The 20,749-nt window shown below is 44.6% G+C and overlaps 1 protein-coding gene across 1 annotated transcript in view; it reads right to left on the reverse strand.

Annotated features, from left to right (window-relative positions):
• MYO5B (myosin VB) overlaps positions 1-20,749 on the reverse strand; it is a 146,247-nt gene that overhangs the window by 24,598 nt on the left and 100,900 nt on the right. Inside the window, exons 20-27 of the mRNA XM_041423573.1 lie at positions 20,520-20,676; positions 17,267-17,506; positions 12,312-12,551; positions 7,359-7,443; positions 5,672-5,820; positions 4,808-4,927; positions 3,602-3,739; positions 2,002-2,064 (exon numbers count right to left, since the gene is read on the reverse strand). Coding sequence (XP_041279507.1) covers positions 2,002-2,064; positions 3,602-3,739; positions 4,808-4,927; positions 5,672-5,820; positions 7,359-7,443; positions 12,312-12,551; positions 17,267-17,506; positions 20,520-20,676 — 1,192 coding nt within the window. The remainder of the gene's footprint in view (positions 1-2,001; positions 2,065-3,601; positions 3,740-4,807; positions 4,928-5,671; positions 5,821-7,358; positions 7,444-12,311; positions 12,552-17,266; positions 17,507-20,519; positions 20,677-20,749) is intronic.

A 20,749-nucleotide genomic window follows, 5' to 3' on the forward strand; every position in this document is an offset into this window, starting at 1 on the left:
AAATTTAACATTTTATTATTTTTAAATTTGTTAGAAATGTAGAACTATGAATGCTATTATGTTAGTATGCAGAAAGTAGGAAAATCCAAAATTAGTATTTCCACTCTGAACTTACAGGGTTAAACTTTGAAGAAAATACAGTTTGTGAACTTATAAAGAAGTCAGAATTCCAGAAGGCATTTAAGGAGGTGGACATTCTCATCTGCTGGGTTTCCCCCTTCTAAACTGCAACTCCACTTTGCTTTACAAGGTCAAGAGGGTTAAACCTTCCACAAATATGTTTAACCAGCTGGAGGACACTTGTGCAGTGACCTGGCCATGCTTCTTCTCCAAGGGACTATGGAGAGGTACTAAGGAAATTCATGGGGGTTTCCCTCCACCACAAACAGCACATTTTGGCCAGAGCTACACCAGTATCATGCTAGGAAAATAAAATTGGATTATTAACTGTCATAAAAATCTACTGAGGGTTGGACACCCTTTCCATCTCTGATTTCTGCTTGCATTTTTTTTTTTTTATCCTTCAGAGGAGATGATGCAGAAGGAAAAATTGATATTACTACTGACAGATGGTTTAGCATCATGCTCTTCTGGAAAACATATGTTCCTCCAGACTTCTCAGTTCCAATATTTGTTAATGGGATAGGAAGAGAAGGAACACCAGAAAGGAAGGTCTGCACTGAAAAAACCAACAGCATAAAAAAATTTTCCTTACTAACGTTATCCTAGGAACTGGTTTTCTGAGGATAACCAGGACATAAAAATTGGTTTGAGACAGTTAAGGCCAGAAGTGTTTGAATACAGTTAGAGCAGGAGGACAGAACCCACAGAAGATGCAGTAGGACCCCAGGAGGTTTCAGTTGCTCTGATTGTCACAGGGAGAAAGTGATGGGGACTGTCAAAACTGTCAGGATTTAGAGCTTGGGGGCAAGACAAATTCCAGGGTAGGGCAATACTGAGAAGACACAGGATGACTGTGCTCAGCCAGCAGCTCTGCTGGGAGATGGAGCCATTTAAGGAGGTTCAAATCACTCCACAGATTTATCTGGGTTTGACCTGAGTGGCACCTTGGGATAGCACAGAAGGTGGCTAAGAAGCAGAGGTGGAGCCTGGAACAAGAAACAGCCCATAAGAATTTACATCTGCTGCAAGGCTGACTGCTGAGACCTGCAGTGCCCGTCAAAGGGAACCCAACAAAGTCCCAGAGGGAATACCTGCCATGGAAAAAGCCCCCTTCACCATGAGTGGGTGTGTTACCTCCATGGATGACTCCAGACAGGTAGATCAGCAGAAAACAGATGTCACCCCAGAGAGAAACATGTGAGCCCCTCCCATGTCCAGGAGCAGAAGGAAAGCTACAGATTTCCAACTGCCCTCTGTTGTAGCAGGCCCAGGGCCTGCCAGGCCTCCATGGAGGTCAGAGGCCTGAGCCAGGAAATGCCAAGTCACGGTGACTCGGCCTTAGAAGCCCCTCTCTTCTGCCTTTGGACCCTGCTTATCTCTCTGTAAGCCTGTAGGTCACTTTCCCCTGACCCTTACTATTGGACAGTTTCCAAAACCCCTGTAGGGTATAAAAACCCCTAATTCTGCCTGGTTTGTCAGAAGAGCTGTCACTGAGACCCTTCGTGGGAGACCCTCATAAAGAATCCTGCGGAATCGTCCAACAGCATTCTCCTCTCCCTCCCTGTGTCTGCCACGGCCACAAGCAAGCCAAAAGAGCTGATAATCACACAGAGCTGATAATCACTAAAGAGCTGAAATCACTTGAGCTTGCTTGGCTGCCTGCAGCTGGGAATGGCTTGGGAGATCGGCCCTGGTCTGAGCCTCCACTGAGTTATCCTGGCCTCGGCAGTGCACCGGGCACAGCCCGGCTGGAACCAGGATACTCTGTAACAGAGCTGATTACAGCAGGTTTGGGATTATTATCACATTCACGCCACTTGTTTGGGCTGCTGGAGCCATGCAATGGGTTACAGCACTAAGGGGAAGCCTCTCACTCACCTTCAGGCTGTTGTATGCAAAATCTTCATGTTCTGAAGTCACTTCCGTCTTTATTTCAATTACCTGTGCAGATTAAAGAGTAAATTTTTATTTAGGAACTGGCACACAGCACAGGGTAGCTGGGCACATCTCCATCAGCATTCAGCCCTGCTGGCCAGCTCAACCATAATAATGTCATTAATTGCCATCAGACAGCATCCCAGCAACACCAGTGGGGCAGAGGACACTCCAAGAGAAAATGGTTTAGTCTCTCATTAATATCTTGACAACTGTGCCTCGCTGCAGCTTTCAAGCAATGACAGTCATTAAGGGAACATTCTCCAACAGAGCAGTTGGAAAACACATTTTTAATCCTCCTGCAGCAGGAATGAGAGGCTGGGGAAGTCTCCCCTCTCGTGTGTTTCCTGCAAATTGCAAGGGGTGATCAATAAGTGTATCTAGTGAAGCAAGTCAATAATTACTGTTGATGATTTTGTTGAGTCTCCTACTGCATTTGTTCAAAGGTACACTGATCTCACACTGGAGAGTAATAATGAAAATAATTCCCAAACAAAGCAACAGAAGCCCCAGAAATTCCAAATATGTATCCAAGAGGGATGGCATTTGCCCAACAATTTGTAAAAGAGCATCTTCAGTACTTCTGGACACCAAGCACACAGCACTGTTTAATAGCACACTCTGGCCTCTGACAAGCCACAGAGCCTTGGCTACAGATGGCAGGGAAAGAACATACAAGAGATCTGCTATTAATGCCCCCAACCCAGAAGTCAGCTCACCACAACCTAGAGAGCTGTATTTTCAGACTCACACATTCCTGTCCCCTGAGTTATCACTGGGCTGTCAGTAATCTTAATTTTTTTAATATACATGTTTTTAATTTGCTTTCAGGCAAGCAATTCGAATTTTAGGGAGTTTGGAGTTATTTTTTGTTTGGGTTTTTTGGTGTTTTTTTTTCATAAGGAAGAAAGAATACAGCAAAATACTATCACTGCCTAAGAACCCATTCTTCTAGCAGCTATCCTGATATTTCTGATTTACTACATTACTTTTAACCTGTATTCCTCTCTATGATCATTACTGAGGAAAAAACCTAACCAAGACACAGAGATGATGATAAAAGCAAACTGGGGACACCAGCCTGACTGACATGTGTGTGAAGTGCTTTTCAGCTCATGCCACACTGCATGGGGGTGGGGATGGGGGGGAAGCCAAGACAGCAAAGAAATGATTGAATAACAGGAATCATCCAAAAGGGAGGTCTGTTGAACATGTAGGGTGCCACACGTGAGACACAGGCTCAGTGCTGGTGCCAAAATATGTGCCAAAATTGATTCCACGTTTCATTGCTTTCAAGAAGCTCAAGGTACTGCCCTAAACATGTTATAACCAGTTTGTTTAAACAAATAAATAAAGCAGTTCCCCTGTCCAATTGTCCTTAGCTGACAAAAAAATTTATCTCCATTTTCCAGATGGATTTGTTGCCTCTTACGTTGAACTTGTCATTCTCAAAGCTAAATTCCTACATCATGTGGCCTCAGGCAATCAAGGAAAGCCAGTTACAAATATGAAATATTGGTATCCATGAAAAGATGTCTCTTGCCTGGGATTTCTTGTTCTCTTGCTCCTTTTTCTCCAGCTGGGCTTGCAGCTTCTTCCTCTCAAGCTCAAGCTCCCTCACTCGCTTCTGTAGCTTCAGGAAGAGGGTCATGTCCATGGCTGCTTTCTCCATCCCAATCTCCTGGAGAAGGACAGGAGGGAGGGGAAAAAAGAGAAGACCTCAGTGTCAAGTCCTATACCCATACACAGTGCTGGATGCACCCTGTCTGTACATCAGCCACAGCCAAGAACAAGAGCATCCTAAGAAACACATGCACTTCCAAAGAGCAAATCCACACTTTAAACACCTATTTTTAATGTCAGTAAAATGCCTGACTTGTTTTGATACATCACTGAATGCTTAACAGCCCAACAGAGAAGTAGGTGATGTGGGTTAAGAATATAAAAAATGCCCCTTTTAGTGAAGTGTTTATTTGTTGGGTTTTTTTAACTGCCCACACCTGGAATATTTTATATCAATGCATTGTCAATACTGATTATTTTAACTTCAGAAAATGCTTTCAGAGCTGTTCAAAAATACCAAAGCAATATAATGCAGCAGCCAGCAGAGGGAAATGGGGGTTTCTGCACACGTGTACTGGGACATAAAATATGGTCCTGCAAGGGTAGGGATGGCCCTAGGGATACTGATCACCTGTAAGTGCTCGAGAGTCAGAAAAGTGGAGTTTAAAAAGCAGCCTATTCTGTCAGATGTAAGTAAAAAACACATTTCCCTTTTCCACAGGCTTCTTGATAGCCAAGGAATAATTTGTGCTGCTCTTTTCTGCATTAGGAGACTGTTGATTTGATTACAGGGCCGTGCTGGCCAGCAAAGCATCAGTGAAGATGCTTGGGAATGAAAATGCTCAGGGCAAGAGGCCAATGAATTCTGGTGTCCTTGCAGAGAGGGATCATGATACAGTCATGATCCATCAGCACTGGGTGTAACTGCTGTGATGAATTTTCATCAGTCTTCAAGCTGGTATGGCCCAAAGACAGCACTGTATTATTTTTAGAGCCCTGATGCTGCAAACAAGTAGAATTTGCCAGAGCACCACAACCCTGCAGTCCCTCTCACACAGTTGAGGATGCATTTCTACACCATGGAATCAATTTCGTCCATCACACCTCACTGCCCAGCCTGCACTGCCCCACTGTGCTGCAAACCCCACACCCATCACACTCTGCCCTCCCTCCCCATTTGCTGTACCTCCACCTGCTGTATCACATCCTCGGTGTCCCCGATCTCAGAGGTGCAGATGGATGGGTTATTGGAATCAGACTCCAAGCTGCTCTGGTTGGATGGGTTTCTCCTGTGCCCCGGTGTTTGCTGCCAAGAAATGAGGCAGACACATAAAGCACCCAGTGTTGAAGGATTCCTCTCCAAGTGTTGCTTCTTGAGAGCAAATATGTGACTACATACTTGTTACCTACAGAGAATTACATGTTCTAAGTTTTTGTGCCCTACCCTTAAAATTCACATTAACACCTCAAAGTGCAGAAGTGATATAGAAGCTCAGCTTAAAAATTCTGCATGAATTAAAGGCTCTTCATGACACCAAATGCCTGGTAAGTGTGAACATGCAAATCTGAGCTCAAGGTTGTGCTGCTGACAGCACCCTCCAGGACCCTCTTTAAACACCCAGCCTTCCATCAAATCCAGCAGCACTCTGATTTTCAAAAGTTTTTCTAACACTTTAGCAATGCCATAAAAACTCTGGGTTTTGCAATTTTGCAATTCTGAGGTCATATTGCTGGAGGTTTTGTTTGTTTGCTTTTTTAACCCAACACCTACACATGAACATCACTGACACAAAAGCATAACAGCATTAAGCATGACCCAGCTTCTGCTGAGATTCACAGACATCTCTAAGCATTTCACAGAGAAGCACGCAAGACCAAGCTCCTTTTGCAAGGCACACAAAATTTTGGCTGCTGTGCAGATAGGTATCCTTAGAAATATCAAGCACAAACTGCCCACTAATGGCAGTTCTGTTGAATGCTGTGAGTGAGCCACGTTATCTAGGCGCCAACATCAGGTCCAGGGCACGAGGGATAATTCCAGCTTCATTACCTTAAAAATGGTCATTTCATCTCTCAAGTTGTCATATCTCTGCTCCAGACTTGCATACTCTTTAACCAAGTTCTGATAACGAGATCTTTCTTCTTCCAGCTCTTTTTTCATCTGCATATTTTCCTCAACTGTGTTTCGTGCAAATTCATCTTTAAAATAGGAAGGGGGGAAAAAAAGAAATTACAAACTTTAGCTGAGAAACAAGCTTATTGTAAACATGTGGAACAACAACAACTACTAATGAACAAAATACTCTGCCACGAGCCTTTAAAATGCATGTAAGCATTCACTAATATTTAGAGACTATTATAATCTGCATTTGTCTCCTCAATATTTGAAACAGCTTGAGCTCTTCTGCTTGCAGAGCAGTCCTTTGCCTCGAGTTAAAGAGAAATCTCCAGTGCCTACAAACTGTCATTTAACTGTGGCAGCTCCAGTTCCCATGGACCAGCCAAAAACCCACTTAAGAAAAGACCAGCATGGTACAGAAATACATTGGGTTGAAAAGGTGGTACTTGCTGCATATAGAAACTTTCCTGCCTGCTTCCCACCAGCAGCTTTGGCACAGGAGGAAAGCAACAGCTGCAGCTCTTCCTCATGTCATCATTAACCATTTACCATGGAAAGATTGTGGGGCTCAAAGAAGTTTTCATCCAAATAAATTCAGTTATTTGTTAAAAACTCCCCTCTAGAAGCAAACCTGCCCTCTCCTCTTCCTGAGGAACCAGGCAAATGTAGTCCATGTGTTGTTTTAAATGGGTGAACAACAAATCAACCTACTCCCTTTCTCCCATCTTAGATGCCCCAAAAGCATCCTGTAAGGGGTGAATAAATATTTGCAGCAAGTTTCTTCTTCATATGTTATCGTCATTCCTTCATTTTGCCCATGTGTTGTTCTAAATGGGTGAACAACAAATCAACCCACTCCACTTTCTTTCTCCCATCTTAGATGCTCCAAAAGCATCCTGTAAGAGGTGAATAAATATTTGCAGCAAGTTTCTTCTTCATATGTTATCGTCATTCCTTCATTTTGTGTTAGGCTAGGAGCAAAAGGCACTTCACAAGTACCACAGAGCAGTGGTAGTTACATCCACAGCATGATGACCTTTGTAAATCCTGCTGCAAAATCAAAGCTGAAAAGGATAACAAAAATTAGAAAAGCACAATACATGCAAGAGAGTTCCTTTTGTGAAACGGGATATTCCCAGTTGCTTCCCCTATGTATGACTTGCCAGCTAAGTCTCTGCTTCTAAAAAACACTTACAGGCTCTTGTCACACTAGAGAAATCCTTTGCCACAGCTCAATAATGTGAATTGTGCTGTCCTTTGGATCCTTTATTAATTATTCTTGGGACACAGATATTCCCTACTCCATCAGCTTCACTGCCTCCCACACTGTCTGCATGAAATGCTTTAACATAACTGAACTAAAAAGCCTTGCTAGGTACTTTATTCTGTATTTCACCACTTAAACTGGCCTCTGGTTTACATATTGTGCAGGTAGCTCTGTTCTTGCAGTAGGATAGCATGAACAGAACTACCTGCACAACAAAATAGAAACAAAAGCCACCAGGAAAGGGTCATAGGAAGATTAGCACTTTTCAAGGCAGGGAAAATGAACTTCAGGGGAGAAGATTAAGCCCTTGTCTAATGGAGGCATGACAATGCCATAGGCAGTTTTTCCTACCTTCAGACTGACAGAGGATCCTGCTGTTCAGCTCCTCTTTTTCCTGCTTCAGGAGAGCGTTTTCTTCTTCCAGGTCGGAGATACGCTAGGGAACAAGGCAGAGAGTTACTGCTGGCTGCAGGGCAGAGCTCCTGCAGGGATTAATTTCACCTGGCAGGAGACAGGGGGCTTTGTTCGGCCTCTCTTTGCTCTTTAAAAGATCTGTTCCCCTGTGCTTTGCCACTTATCCTTTGTACACCAGTAGCAGAAACACGGGAGAAATGCAATGCTACAAAAGAGAATAACTTTCCCCTTCCTGAGTGCACTTGTCCCTTAAATCAACATTTTCAGCAGAATCTTACAAAATACTGAGCAGCTGGACTTGGTGGCCATGACCTGCAGGGGCACAGTTCTTGTAAGTGATCAGGTCATCAGATCAGAGGTTTATATTTAGATTTCAATGGGCTTCATCATTGTCTTCAAGTCACAGCACCAAGTCACAGCTGCTGGGGAAATAAATCTGATGCTTGTTCCCAGAGATGTAGCACTTCAGGAGCTGATATGGACACAGTGAATGTGAGTTGAGTGAATAGATCAGGCTTTTTTAACTTTATTGTACCCAATCCATGCAGCATGATGAGTCACTTCAGTGCTTCCCACAGCTACAGAACCTCTGGTACAGCGAGGAATGACATGTACCAGAGCCCTTAGCAAAACAACAGCAGCATATTTAGGAACTATTAACAACAATTGCCTCATAAAAAATAATGAGAACAGGAACTAAATCCTCAAAAGTGCTATTTTCACTTGTCACAACTGCAAGGCTGGACTGATGCTGACAGCAACCAATCCTGGAACATTAGTCAGCTTCCTGAATTCTGGTGCATTCAACAGCGTTATCTCAAAACACACAACCATCATATTGTCAAGTGAAATTCGCTGCCACAGCTAAGCAGGATGATTCTGCTGCTGTCAGGGGGAGAACACACATCATCCCAGCCCGTGTCATCCCCTGTGCCTGCTCCTTCACTTCCTGTAGTCACTGCTTAGGAAACAGATACACACAGCAGAAGGATCTGAAGGCGACAACAATAAACAACAATGTAATCACCACAATAAGAGTTTTCAGAGCCCAAGAGTAATAATTTTGCTGTCATCACTAGATTGAATTTATAGGCAGCCCAGCTGGCGTGCATTCCTAGCACAGATTTCAGTCTTCCACACAAGCATGTTCAAATTAAGGCATTTTATCAAACACTGGATGCCAGATACATGCTAATGATGAGGACAAAGCACAGTGAATATTTTCTTGTAAGTCACAACTGAATCAGTCCTGATCCATGCACAAACTGAAAAACCTCCCCACTCATTACTCTCCCTGTTAATTTACTCCAGCTGTCTCCATTACATCTGTCTGCACCTCTCACTGAAGGCTGGAGTCTGGATGTACAACTAGAAAGTGAAAAACCCCACAATTTAAGCATACAGAGCTACTCATGTTTTAAATGCTGTGAACTGAGCCAAGATTTTAATATTCTATACCAAAACCAACTGCACTCCTTCAACATAAATCACATCTGTCATTAGATTGGCACGAGTGTCTTCAAGGTAGGAAGAATTCTTTAAAAACTGGAGAAGAGATGCAGGAGTGACAGTATGGAGGAAAACCTGTGCTACAGTGGGACAGCAAGGAGCTCTACTTGTTCATTCCATCAGGAAAATATTAAAGACAGTGGGATTATTTTACTAATGCTTTTTATTGGGTGCTGATAAGGAATTCTCTGCCCAAAGCTATAATGGTTGGAAAACAAAACTGGGCAAAAATCCTGAGTATTCTCAACTGTGCTGAGAGAATATTTGGAAGAGCAAGACTTAAGACAATCCACAAAAATCATTCTCAGATTTTTAAATTTCTAATCCAGGTTGGGCAGAGGTATTTTTAAGATGTTCTCTTAAGCCACTGGATTTGTTTTCTGCATTCCTGTTTCTACGTGAAACAGGAACAAGCTCAGAGATCAAGACCTGTGTGTAACCAAGGCCAGTGGGAACATGAAGGGTCCACTACACCCGGGGAGAGGCAAAGGGAGCAGGTCACACAATGGCCAAGCAACACCAACTCCATCCCTGATACCTACACGGACAACTTTTGTACCTCCTGCTTCTCTTTCCACAGGAAACAGATCTTTGGAGGTGCTTCAAATGCAAGAGCACCTGCTTCCAAAGATTTCTGTGGAAGATGCTGAGCAGGGAGCACCTGTGATGGCTGCAGCTCTTATCTAAGTGTCTCCTTGGAAAAACCTGCTCATAAGGCCTGCCTTCCATCCTCCCCCAGTCTTGTAAGGAAAGGATGATGGCATTTGGCACTTTCCTAATTAAATTCCTGGCCAGGCTGTGAATTATCCTAGCCTACTAAGTGAGAAGAATAGGTGCTTCCAAAAGCCCTGGAAGGAGCAGTTGGTACTTACCCAGATGTTTCAAACTTTATCATAAAATTAAATAAGAAGAGCTATTCTAAAACTAAGGACAGAATAGCTATGATGAAGAGATTAAAGGCCTTTTTGTCAGTAACTAAATCATAACTGACATGGATTTGCAGGAGCTTCAGAAAAATTAAAGGCTCATCTCAGTCTCAGTCAGAAGTGAGATGTCTTTGGGAATCTGTCCCAGTACAACCATGCCCATGGTGTCATCTTGATATTGAAGGCAAAAACTGTTTCTCACCTGAATTTAGTTTCATTATGCTTCCCAGCTTCTAGCAGATATTAGAACAACTCAAAAATCTCTTCCCAGCATTTTTCTTGGGAAGTGTTATGGCTAAATTATTATTTTCAGGTAGGACACAAGTCCTCTCCATCTTCCTACTTACAAGGAACCGAAGGGAGCAATGTAAAGCTAATGCCAGAAATAGGAGCCTGCACCATTAGAAATGTTTTATAATTAAACCGTCTATTTTCATGGTGAAATGCACAGTCTTTGCTCTGCTGTGGGCACTTTTACAACAACGGAAAGCTTCTGCTTTGTTTTCATGCTTTTTAAAAGCATTTCTTCAGTGATTAATCCAACCTTCTATCCAAGTGCTCAAGGGCGATTTGCAATCAAGAACAAAGAGACACAGTTTATCCCCAGCTTCATCACCCTTAAAATCAGGCATCCTTTCAGGCCCTAAAAGCCTATGCTGCACCCAGCTAATGAACAGAGCCCTGTGCCAAAAAGAATCTAATCATTTTAAAAAGAAATCACTGGTTTCACATGTCCCTGTGTGGCGCACCACAAGTGCCAGGAGTGGAGCAAGTGATCACCTGGCAGCTCTCTTGGTCCAGCCAAGGACAGCAAGTGTACAGACTGTTCATCTCTTTGAGAAGAACACCCAAAAGTGCATTTCAGTCATGCCAGAGGTTCAGGGTAAATCACCCTGACCGCAGTCCTTCACCACAGCTCCTCAGCCAAACCCACCACCTGAGGGCTCGGCCTCGGGGGGAGGCTGGCCACAGCAATGGTGCTGTGTGAAGTGCACTAGAAGAGCCCCATAAGAACATTCTTCCCCTGTAATAATAACACAGCTAATTCAAGGGCTCTTGTTTTTGTTTTTTTTTTTTTAATTTCCAAAAGTGACTCCTCTTCAGGTTGTCACACAACATGTACTGTTCTAGAATAACAGCTGCAAAACAGCTTTTTCTTTGCAATTTATTGAGTAGAAAAGCCCTAAATTATTTCCAATAGCAAGATCAAAGATTCAATTCAATTTTTGATGCAGAAGAGATATCATGGATTTAACTTGAGCAGCCACAAGCATTTGCAGAAGGAAACTGAACTCTCATCTCAGTGCCTCGGGTTAAGACAATGGGTATTACTCAGAATTAATCTGATCAGAGAAGAAATTCAGGGCAAAAGGCCCATCTTTGCTATTTGCAGATCAAACTCTACACTCTGAAATCACTTTCTCCCACTAGAATGCCTTCTTGTACAAGGGTGGCAGTGTTGGACCACTCCCACCCCAAGAGATAAAGCACAGGAGCTGCACTTGATTGTCCTTGTGGTTCCCTTCCAAACCAGGATATTCTGTGGGCTTGCACGAAGGAGGAAGAAAAAAAATAAATCTATTTAGTGTATATCCCAGCTCCAAATGCTATAAAAGCCTGTTAGAATGAGAAGCTGGTGCTGGAGCAGTGCCTTTCCACAGGGAGGGAAGCTGGTCCACACATTGATCATACTCTGTGTTACATACAACACCAGCTATGTCAGAAACTGAGCCTTGTGTCCTATCCCGGGCTGGGATGAGGAATATTTACATCTTCCTAATATTTGCAGCAGCTGTGACAGAGCTCCCCAGTAATTTGCATTAGACACCATGAGAAATCACTGTATACACATGAAGCTCTGGCATTTACATGAATCTCAGGACAAGAAAAGCAGCTTCAAGTAGTGCCAGGGCAGGTTTAGCTTGGATATTAGGGAAACTTTTTGCACTAAGAGGCTTGTAAAGCATTGGAACAGACTGCTGGGGGCAGCAGTGGAGTCACCAGCCCTGGAAGTGTTCAAAAACCACACAGAGGACACAGTTTAGTGCTGAACACAACACTTGAGGACATGATTTAGTGCTGAATGGGTGGTGCTGGGCTGAAGGTTGGACTTGGTGATTTCACAGGTCTTTTTCAACCTTTACAACTCTGTGATTCCATGATGTTCATGGTTATATTAGGCATCCCGATTTCCAGATGTGTTCGGGTTTGGGGCATTTCTTTGTGGTTGGCAGCACAAAAGGCACAGAAAAGGCTGGGGTGTCCTGACACAAAGCAGCCACTGCTCCTGCAGGGACATCCACTTGTCCTGCCCCAGGAGCTGGGGTAAATCCTAGGGGCATTCAGCAGCAGAAATAACACTCAAAGAACAACACTCCCCTTCAGAGCTGTGAAGAGCAAGCTCTCACCAGCATGGACACCTGCAGGAGACAGACAGACAGACAGACAGAGGTACCTTCCTCAGCAGGTCCCTCTCCTTGCCGTGGCTGTCCTCCAGGACCTCCCTCTCCCCATGAGCCCTCTCCAGCTCCATCCGCAGCTTCTCCATCTCCTCCTGCAGGCTGAGGAGCTGCTTGCCATCACCCTGCTGGGTCTGCTGGTACTGCTGCAGCTCCTTCTTCAGCTTCTCCACCTCGGAGGAGTGGGCTGATGTCAGCATGGACAGCTGCTCATTCAGAAGCTTGTTCTCCTTGTTCTGCAGCCAGCATCCCAGAAAGAAGAAAACAAGAGCACAAGTGACATCAATGCATGCAGTGATGCACTACAAAAGTAACCACTCAAATCCTCAAGCATGGTGGATGACAGACCCACAATAACAAACTTTTCCATGCATATCCTAATGAAGCTCATAAAGCTAAAAGCTATTTCCAGACTGCGACAAAAACTCAATAATATTTTGGCAACAATTACGGAAGCATTTGTCAAATTGGTACTACGCTGATATCACTCAGAGCAAAGGCAAATAACTCTTTGTAGCACTGGCAACCAAACCAAAATACTACACTTCTACTTCCAAGCAGCATTGCTTAATGTGGTTGGTTTGCAGTTCTGGGGGGTTTGTAGGATTTCTTTTGCAGTTTACACTTCTGTTCCTGAACCCCATGCCAGCAGAAATCTGGAGTGACAAAACAGAACTGCAGCTTCAAGCACAAGGAGCTCCCCAGACTCCAGTTAGGTCATGTGCCAGCTCAGCCATCCTTTCATTTGCTCAGGTTTTCACTTCTAGCACTTAGCACTTATTTTCTCCCCACTTTTGAGAACTGAAAATTTAGCAGGCCTAGCTGAACTTTGGGCTTCAAATCAAAGTCAATGGGTACTACATTGTGATTAATGAAACATCATCATTATTAGGCATCCCCAGGCCAAAGACCTAGAGCTTCATTAAAAGCCTACTAGATAAGCTGCGCTGACTGTGGGTAGATAATCTGGATACCACAAGAAGCATTTTGAAACTGAAAATGCATTCTGTTCTTTCAAGTTTGCTCTGATCATCCTTCTGGCCCTTCTTAAGGTGACCTCCCAAAGCACCCCCTCTCACTGCATCTCAGTGCTCTGAAGCAAGATAAAGACACATCTCAAATAGAAAAACAAGTAAATGAGGCATATTAACATTTTTTCCTTTGCTCCCTAGTAATGAATTATTAATGAACATCAAAATTCAGCATTCGTATCATATTAGGAAATTATAATTTCTGCATGACCAAAGGCATTTCATAGACTCCTAGAATGATTTGAGCAGGAAGGGACATCATGATCCCTGCCACGGGCAGGGACCCCTTCCACTGTCTCAGGCTGCTCCAAGCCCCTTCCAGCCTGGCCTTGGGCACTGCCAGGGATCCAGGGGCAGCCACAGCTGCTCTGGGCACCCTGGGCCAGGGCCTGCCCACCCTGCCAGCCAGCAATTCCTGCCCAAGATCCCAAAATCTGTGCCTGCCCTGTGGCAGTGGCAGCCATTGCCTGTGTGCTGTCCCTGCAGGCCTTGTCCCCAGTCCCTGTGCAGCTCTCCTGGAGCCCCTGGAGGCCCTGGCAGGGGCTCTGAGGTGTCCCTGGAGCCTTCTCTTGTGCAGGGGAACAGCCCCAGCTGGGCCAGGCTGGCTCCAGAGCAGAGGGGCTCTGAAGATATTTCCAAATAAATGCATGTTCAGAACCCTGTGTATATGGTTTTACACAACACCCAACCAAGATTTTCATGAAATACAAGATAAATGCACAGGAATGGTTCTGGGATTTTTTATTAAAAACTACTGACATGAGAGAGCATTTACTGGCTTGTTCCCCACTGCAATCAGAGATTGTTCAACAGACCCTGTTAAATTCAAACTTGCTGTTTTTTCAATTTATTATCCAGCCCTGCAGATCTGAGACAGTCCTGGTTTCAACCCAGGCTCTGTAAAAAAACCTAATTTATTTTGCTATCAGAGGCAGATGTAACAAATTCTTCAGCTTGTTACTCAAACTAATCTTATTCACAAAAATGCTCACAGAGATAGTAGTGCTTGCACAGTAGAGAGCTCACAGTGTCTCTAAATATTGGCTGCAAGAACATGCAACACTAAATTAGGCACATGCCTTGTAAGTGTCTCAGGCAATTCCAAAAAACAGATTTAGAGAAAATTACCTGAAGGGGAAAAAAAAACAAAAAAAAAAAAAGCAAACAAACAGAAGAAAAAAAGAGAAGGAATTGGTCCAATGAGAATAGAAAAGAAAGTGCTCCAGTGAGGATGTTTTGCAGCAAAATAGATCAAAATCTTTCTTCTGTGCGCAAAAAATCGCTCACTGATTAAAAAACCTAATTAAATGATTCCAGTTACAGATGCCAGAGCATCTGAGCCGAGGCTGACATACAATAATAGGTTGTAATGTTTTCAAAGAAAGATCTCTTCCTTAGGGGCACACGGAGGATTGCATCTCTACTCATGCATGAGCTAAAGTAGCAGAAATAGAAACATTTTCTTCCACAGCTACTCAAAAACACCAACACAGCTGCAGCTCTCCAGGTTACCTGCTATATGCTTTTTTTTCTTGTAAAGTTAATTGGTGTTTTCAAAGGTTGTGTTCATAGATTAGCAAGGACTAAAAGCAAGATCCTTCAGGGAAACTACGATACTGCAAACGCGCCGTGCCAGAAAAAAGATTCAGTGCACTGAAAAGAGAATCTACTGGAACGGTGCTCCTTAGCACTTCCAAAGCATCCCAGGGAAACCTGGCAGCCCTGGAAGGATGGTTAAATTCAGCTCACTGGACAGACCACCATGTGTAACCCAGAGCAGGAAAAGCTACACGGAAAACAGCAAAGAAACTCCTACAAAATGGTCTGTGGAGAGACTGAGGGAGAGAAAAATGAGCTTGAGACCATTATTTCTGCCTGGTTAAAAGCTCTCCATGACTCCTTCCCTAAAGCAGATCCTTCTGCTGCTTTCATAACCCATGACAGGAAAGCCAGTGTTAACCAAATGTTGGGGTTTTTTCCTTCACTGTTCTACTGCCACACTTCTCCTAGCAAGAAAATAGGGGAAAATACAAACTATAAAATATTACTGATGTTCCAGAGTCAAGTCCAGCTGCTCAGCAGATCCAGCACTGATGTTCACACTCATTGCATGAGTGCAGCCCAAATTATCTCGACCTGGAATGACTCATCCTATTCAATTCCACCAAAATACCCTCTGGATGAAAGGTCATACCTTTCAAACCTTATTCTGAGTTTCCATTTCCTAAACTACCACTAGCAAAATCTAAGTATGGAAACAGGCATTTTAAAATTAAACACCAGGGTCTGGAAGTTGGACCCTGTTGGGGTGCAGTTAATGCAGTGCAGACAATTAACACTGCAGTGAGGGTGACCACAGCAATGCAACCCCCTGTGTGTCCTGACTCTGCACTGTCTGAGCCAACACAGAGCCACTTGTCACCACCCCCAACACAGGACTGCTCCTGTCATACTGGGGTGGGGAGATTTCAGCTGGTGGGGGAGATTTCAGCTGGTGATGGAGCTGTGTGGAACGGACAAGGGTCTCTGACAACACCTCAGAATGATAAACGGGAATTACCACAAACTGGTACTGCAAATAAGGGGCAATCCCAACTGAAGAGAATGTTCTCCTACCTGTAAAAATTCGGTTTAAGGCGACAAGTGGATGTGAATTTCCCTGTTGATATTACTCAATACAACTTGGTCTCATTCAGCATTTCTTATGATCACACCTCAATTCCTTGTACAGCAACACAGAAGGTATTTAACTAAGTAACTTGCACACATTAGTAGGTGAAAAATTATTCTGGTATGTCTGTAAAAATCAAACCACTATTTTGCAGCTCATTAATGGCAAATGGCTACTGAAGAAAAGACCCCTGTGATCAAAGAGTCAGTGTAAGGTCATCAACTCAGGGATCTGTCACATCACACCATCCCACCCTCCCCTTACTCCTGGAGAGTTGTTGTGTCTAATAACACAAAGCATTTACCTAAACTGCTGTTTATTTTCCAGGGAATGTGACTCCTAAGACACACAGTTCACAACACCAGTGGTGGCACACACTTTGCATGCTCAGTGCCCACAGAGCCAAGAGCACAGCAGGGCAATTCAGCCCCAAACCCGTGACAGTGGATCCCATGTGTGTGGAAACCCAGAACACTGGGAATATTTCTCTGTCTGCTCTGGGGTGCCCTGACCGCCAGGGGACCACTGACTTTGACCCTCATTCATGGAATAAATTTCCTACACTTCAAGACAGACCAGAATCCACAAATGTGTGAAATAGATTATAGAGAGTAGTGTTGGTGTATCACTTGGTGAGAAATTTAGGATTTGGGATTTTTAGTATGTTGTGGATGGAAGCAAGATGGAGGGCACAGGGTGTCATCCCTTCATGCTTCTTCTTCCTTCTTCTTCATGGGTTTGAGTGGCATTTTGTAATTGGGCAGAAAAGTCCACATTGTGGGCTCTTTGGGATCAGTTATTGGGTTAAAAGGGAAAATACTCTAGGTCTCAGTTCTTAATTGGAGAGTTTAATCTTAAAAGTCCTTGTAACACGAAATAGTTAGCCATTTTGTGCCTTCTAATGAAAAGCTGCTGAACTCACCGTAGTGAGATTGTTTTACCGATAAGAAATAATAAACACTTGAGTCTGAACATGAACTACTGTGTCAAGTGCCTTCAATCCAGACCCAGAGAAACCAACACACATGGAGCTGGTTTTCAAGCAACAATTTACAAAACTGCCATTCTGTTTTCCCCCTCCGAGTCCTGCTGGGCAGTCCCCACAACAATTCCGGTACAGCCTGGAGCAAGCTGTGTCCCGCCATTACAAACGCTCGGCTGCCACCAACACGACCCTTCGCAGACGACACGGAAAAAGGCACAAAGCAGCGTCTGGGCCGGGCCTATCCCAGAACAGCCCGGGACGTACCTGCTCGTCCACCTTCCTCTGCAGCTGCACCACCTTGTTCTCCATGCCGATGTTGAGCTTCTTGAGGTGCTGTGCCGAGCGTGCCTCGATGCGGAGGGCCTGGAGCTGGCGCCGGGCCCTGAGGCGCCGCCAGTGGCACTGCAGCACCACGGCGGCGGCCTGGGCCCGGCGGAACCGCGCGCGGGCCAGCCAGCCCCGCACGTACTTCTGCAGGACGGTGGCCTTGTGCTCCATCAGCATCTGCAAAAACACGGGCACAACGGGGCAGTTAACAGAGGCGAGGCACGGAATTGAGGAAACACAGAACGGTTTGGGTTGGAAAGGACCTTAAAAGATCATCCACCGTGGGCAGGGACACTTCCTCCGACCTGTTCTTGGAAACTTCCAGGGATCTGGCTGCTCTGGGAAACCTGCGCCAGGGCCTCTCCAGCCTCACAGCCTTCCCAATTGTAGCCATGATATTATGGAAAATCCTTTGCTGGGATTTTTCCTCTCCTGAGAAGCTGAGGAGCCTCAGGAGAGAAATGTAAGCAATAACTATCTGCTGCTGTGGAATGCAACAGGTGCATCTGTGATTGGTCCATGTGGATTGTTTTCCATTGATGACCAATCACAGCCACCTGTGCCAAGGCTGTGAGCAGTCACAGGATTTTGTTATTCTGTTCTGTTCTTGTTGTATCCTTCTGATCTCTCTGTTCTTTTAGTATAGTCTTAATGTAGCATTTTAATATAATATCTAACATAATAAATCAGCCTTCTGAAATGGAGTCAAGCCTTGTGTCTCCACACACGGAGAGGAATCATCAACACCCAATATCTTCTCTAAATCTACTTTCCTTCAGCTTAAGGCCATTCCTGGAAAGTCACCTGTACAGCAACTCTGGTTTGGCCGCAGCAAACATTAAACTCTTCCCAAACCGCCGTGGAAAGGGCTTCTGCTCCAAGAAACGTCCTGGTAGATGCAGGTGCTAATGGCTGGAAATAGAGGCTGTGGTTTTGCACCCTCCTTCACCGACAGGCACTGTTGTCAATGGATGTAGGCAGGACACCTCTCCTAGGAGCCTGCTTGATCTCAAAGTAAAGACCTGCTTGGCCAGTGACATGAGGGGATATTATCCTGGTAGTGAGGACTTGGTGGGAGCATCTGGGCTCAAGTGCGACTTTGTGGACCACCCCAGAAGAGTACTGAGATCCACCAGAGCCACAGCTCCAGAATAAACATTCATTAACAGACACACCAACACTCAGCAATGAACTTACTGTCCCCTCAGCATCAGACATCACCCAAACCAGAACAGATCTGTAGGGTTTTTTTCTGTGTTCCGCCTCTGCATTATGATAATTTTTACTGCAGATAAATGCTGTCCTGATGGGATTTCATATCATGTGTATAACCTTGAAATAAAACCATGAGTCCTTTCACTACAGTCTGCAGCTAGTTCTCTAGCACGGTTCAATTTGTAGTTTCAATTTTTACCTGTTTTCATGAAATTTCTGGCATGTTTGCACTGAATTTCTTCCCCGAAATTTACAGCTATCTGTCAGTCAGTGGCAGTTCAATTTTGCTCTCTAAAATTGAAGGCTGACATTTTAGAGATACAAACAGCATGTTGTTAATAACTTCCTTATGCTTCAGCCTGCTAAGGAAATAAATAGGAGAATTTGAAGATTACAAGACATTTTATTGTTATTAGTTTGGTTAAGTTGTGTCAGAAAAGGTTATCCTCTCAGCTTCTCTTACAAATACTTTGTTTCACCCTAAGGCTTTCTTTGCAGTTGCAAATTTTAATTCAGAATAAAGGGATTGTATGAATTTAGGAGGCAGCAAGAATGGGTGTGAAATGAGCTTTGTATGTCTCCAGCCTCGGCATTCATAAACGGCGGAAGCTAGGGATGCCCAAAGAGGTAGAAGAAACCCCACTGCATTGCCTTGGCGACTTATTTCATCTTTACAGCGAAATTTTGGGTGGGCACTGGGCATGCCCTCACCCACAGCCCTGCATCTGTCACTGAACATGCACGGGAACCAACACTTATATCTAAAACCTATACCCATGTGCTCCAGAGATGAAGGATGCTCAGATTAGAGAGGCCTGGCCTTCAGCCAACTTCTACACCTGGTTAAGATTTGGGTGGCCTTGAATCTTAGAGAGTTTAACTGCTGGACCAGCTGCCTCCTCGGCAGAAGCTCCCACTTTAAAAAATAGATGCTGAAACAGCAGTGGCAGCACAAATTCCTTATCACCAGCTGCTGTGTCTCAAAGGACAGCCCTGGTCTCTCTGGGAGGTCACTAAATGTCCAGGTAGTTTCAATTATTTCCAGGAACAGGCTTTTCTATCTTGATGCCTCTCACTTGGAGTAGCCTCACAACCCAGTTAGGCACCAATTTAGGTAACTACCAACACAGTGCTGGGTCTGAGGAGTAGACAGAAGATTCTCCAAAGCTGTTCTCAGTTTTCTGACAGAGTGTAGCTGGAGAAAGTGGACAAGTGATGAGGGGACGGGACAAAGGGCAATGGCTCCCACTGCCAGAGGGCAGGAACAGATGGGATATTGGGAAGGAATTGCTGGCTGGGAGGGTAGCAATGCCTTGGCACATGTTTCCCAGAGAAGCTGTGGCTGTCCCTGGATCTCTGGAAGTTCTCAAGACCAAACTGGACAGGGCTTGGAGCAACTGGGACAGTGGAAGGTGTCCCTGCCTTTGGCAGGAGGTAGAGAAGTGATCTTTAAGGTCCCTTACACCCAAACCACCCCAGAATTCAATTATTTATTACTGTGTCACTGCTGTCATGAAAACTCTAAATCCTTTGTGTCCCGCTCCAGGTTTAACAAAGAAAGATAAAGGAGAGACCTTATTAAAGAGGTATTTCTATCAATAAATTATTTTCTGCCTTCCATGACAGACCCTCCTTTTCTTCCTACCCTACCGGGAACAGCCCCTGCATGCAGCCCCGACACAGGGATGGGGAGGACTTCAGCAGAGCATAGGTTAGACCAAATGACATTTCCACATCTCCACAACACCTCCTGGCACCACAGTGACCAACTCCATTTAGCTGCTCTGCTGAGGTGCTGCTGCCAAAATGGTTTTTGGCTGCTCAGCTTTAAATAGCAAAGCTCGCCATAACCATCCATTCTCTGGCAACACTGAGGGCTGTCAGCTTCACAAGCATCAACACAGCCACAACAAACACACCACAGAAGTAAACATAAAGGCTTTTTCCTCGTGCAAAGACCCTGCTGGAGATGTACCTGGTGGTAAATCCTCCTGACAAACATGCCCCGAGCAAAAGCCTGGATGGTGAGGGTGGCGCTGCGGACCCTGAGGAAGGCCCGGCGCATCCGCAGCATTCGGTACTGCTTCTGCAAGATGATGGCAGCCCTCGTCCTCCTCAGGTGCTGGAAAAGCCTGCAGTGCACAGGAGGAGGGTAAGCAGGGAAAATAAACTCAACTTTTTCCCTGATGCAGTAAGTTTTAAACT

The sequence above is a fragment of the Onychostruthus taczanowskii genome, unplaced genomic scaffold (assembly GCF_017590055.1).
Source record: "Onychostruthus taczanowskii isolate IOZ18803 unplaced genomic scaffold, ASM1759005v1 scaffold79, whole genome shotgun sequence".
Classification (NCBI taxonomy): domain Eukaryota; kingdom Metazoa; phylum Chordata; class Aves; order Passeriformes; family Passeridae; genus Onychostruthus; species Onychostruthus taczanowskii.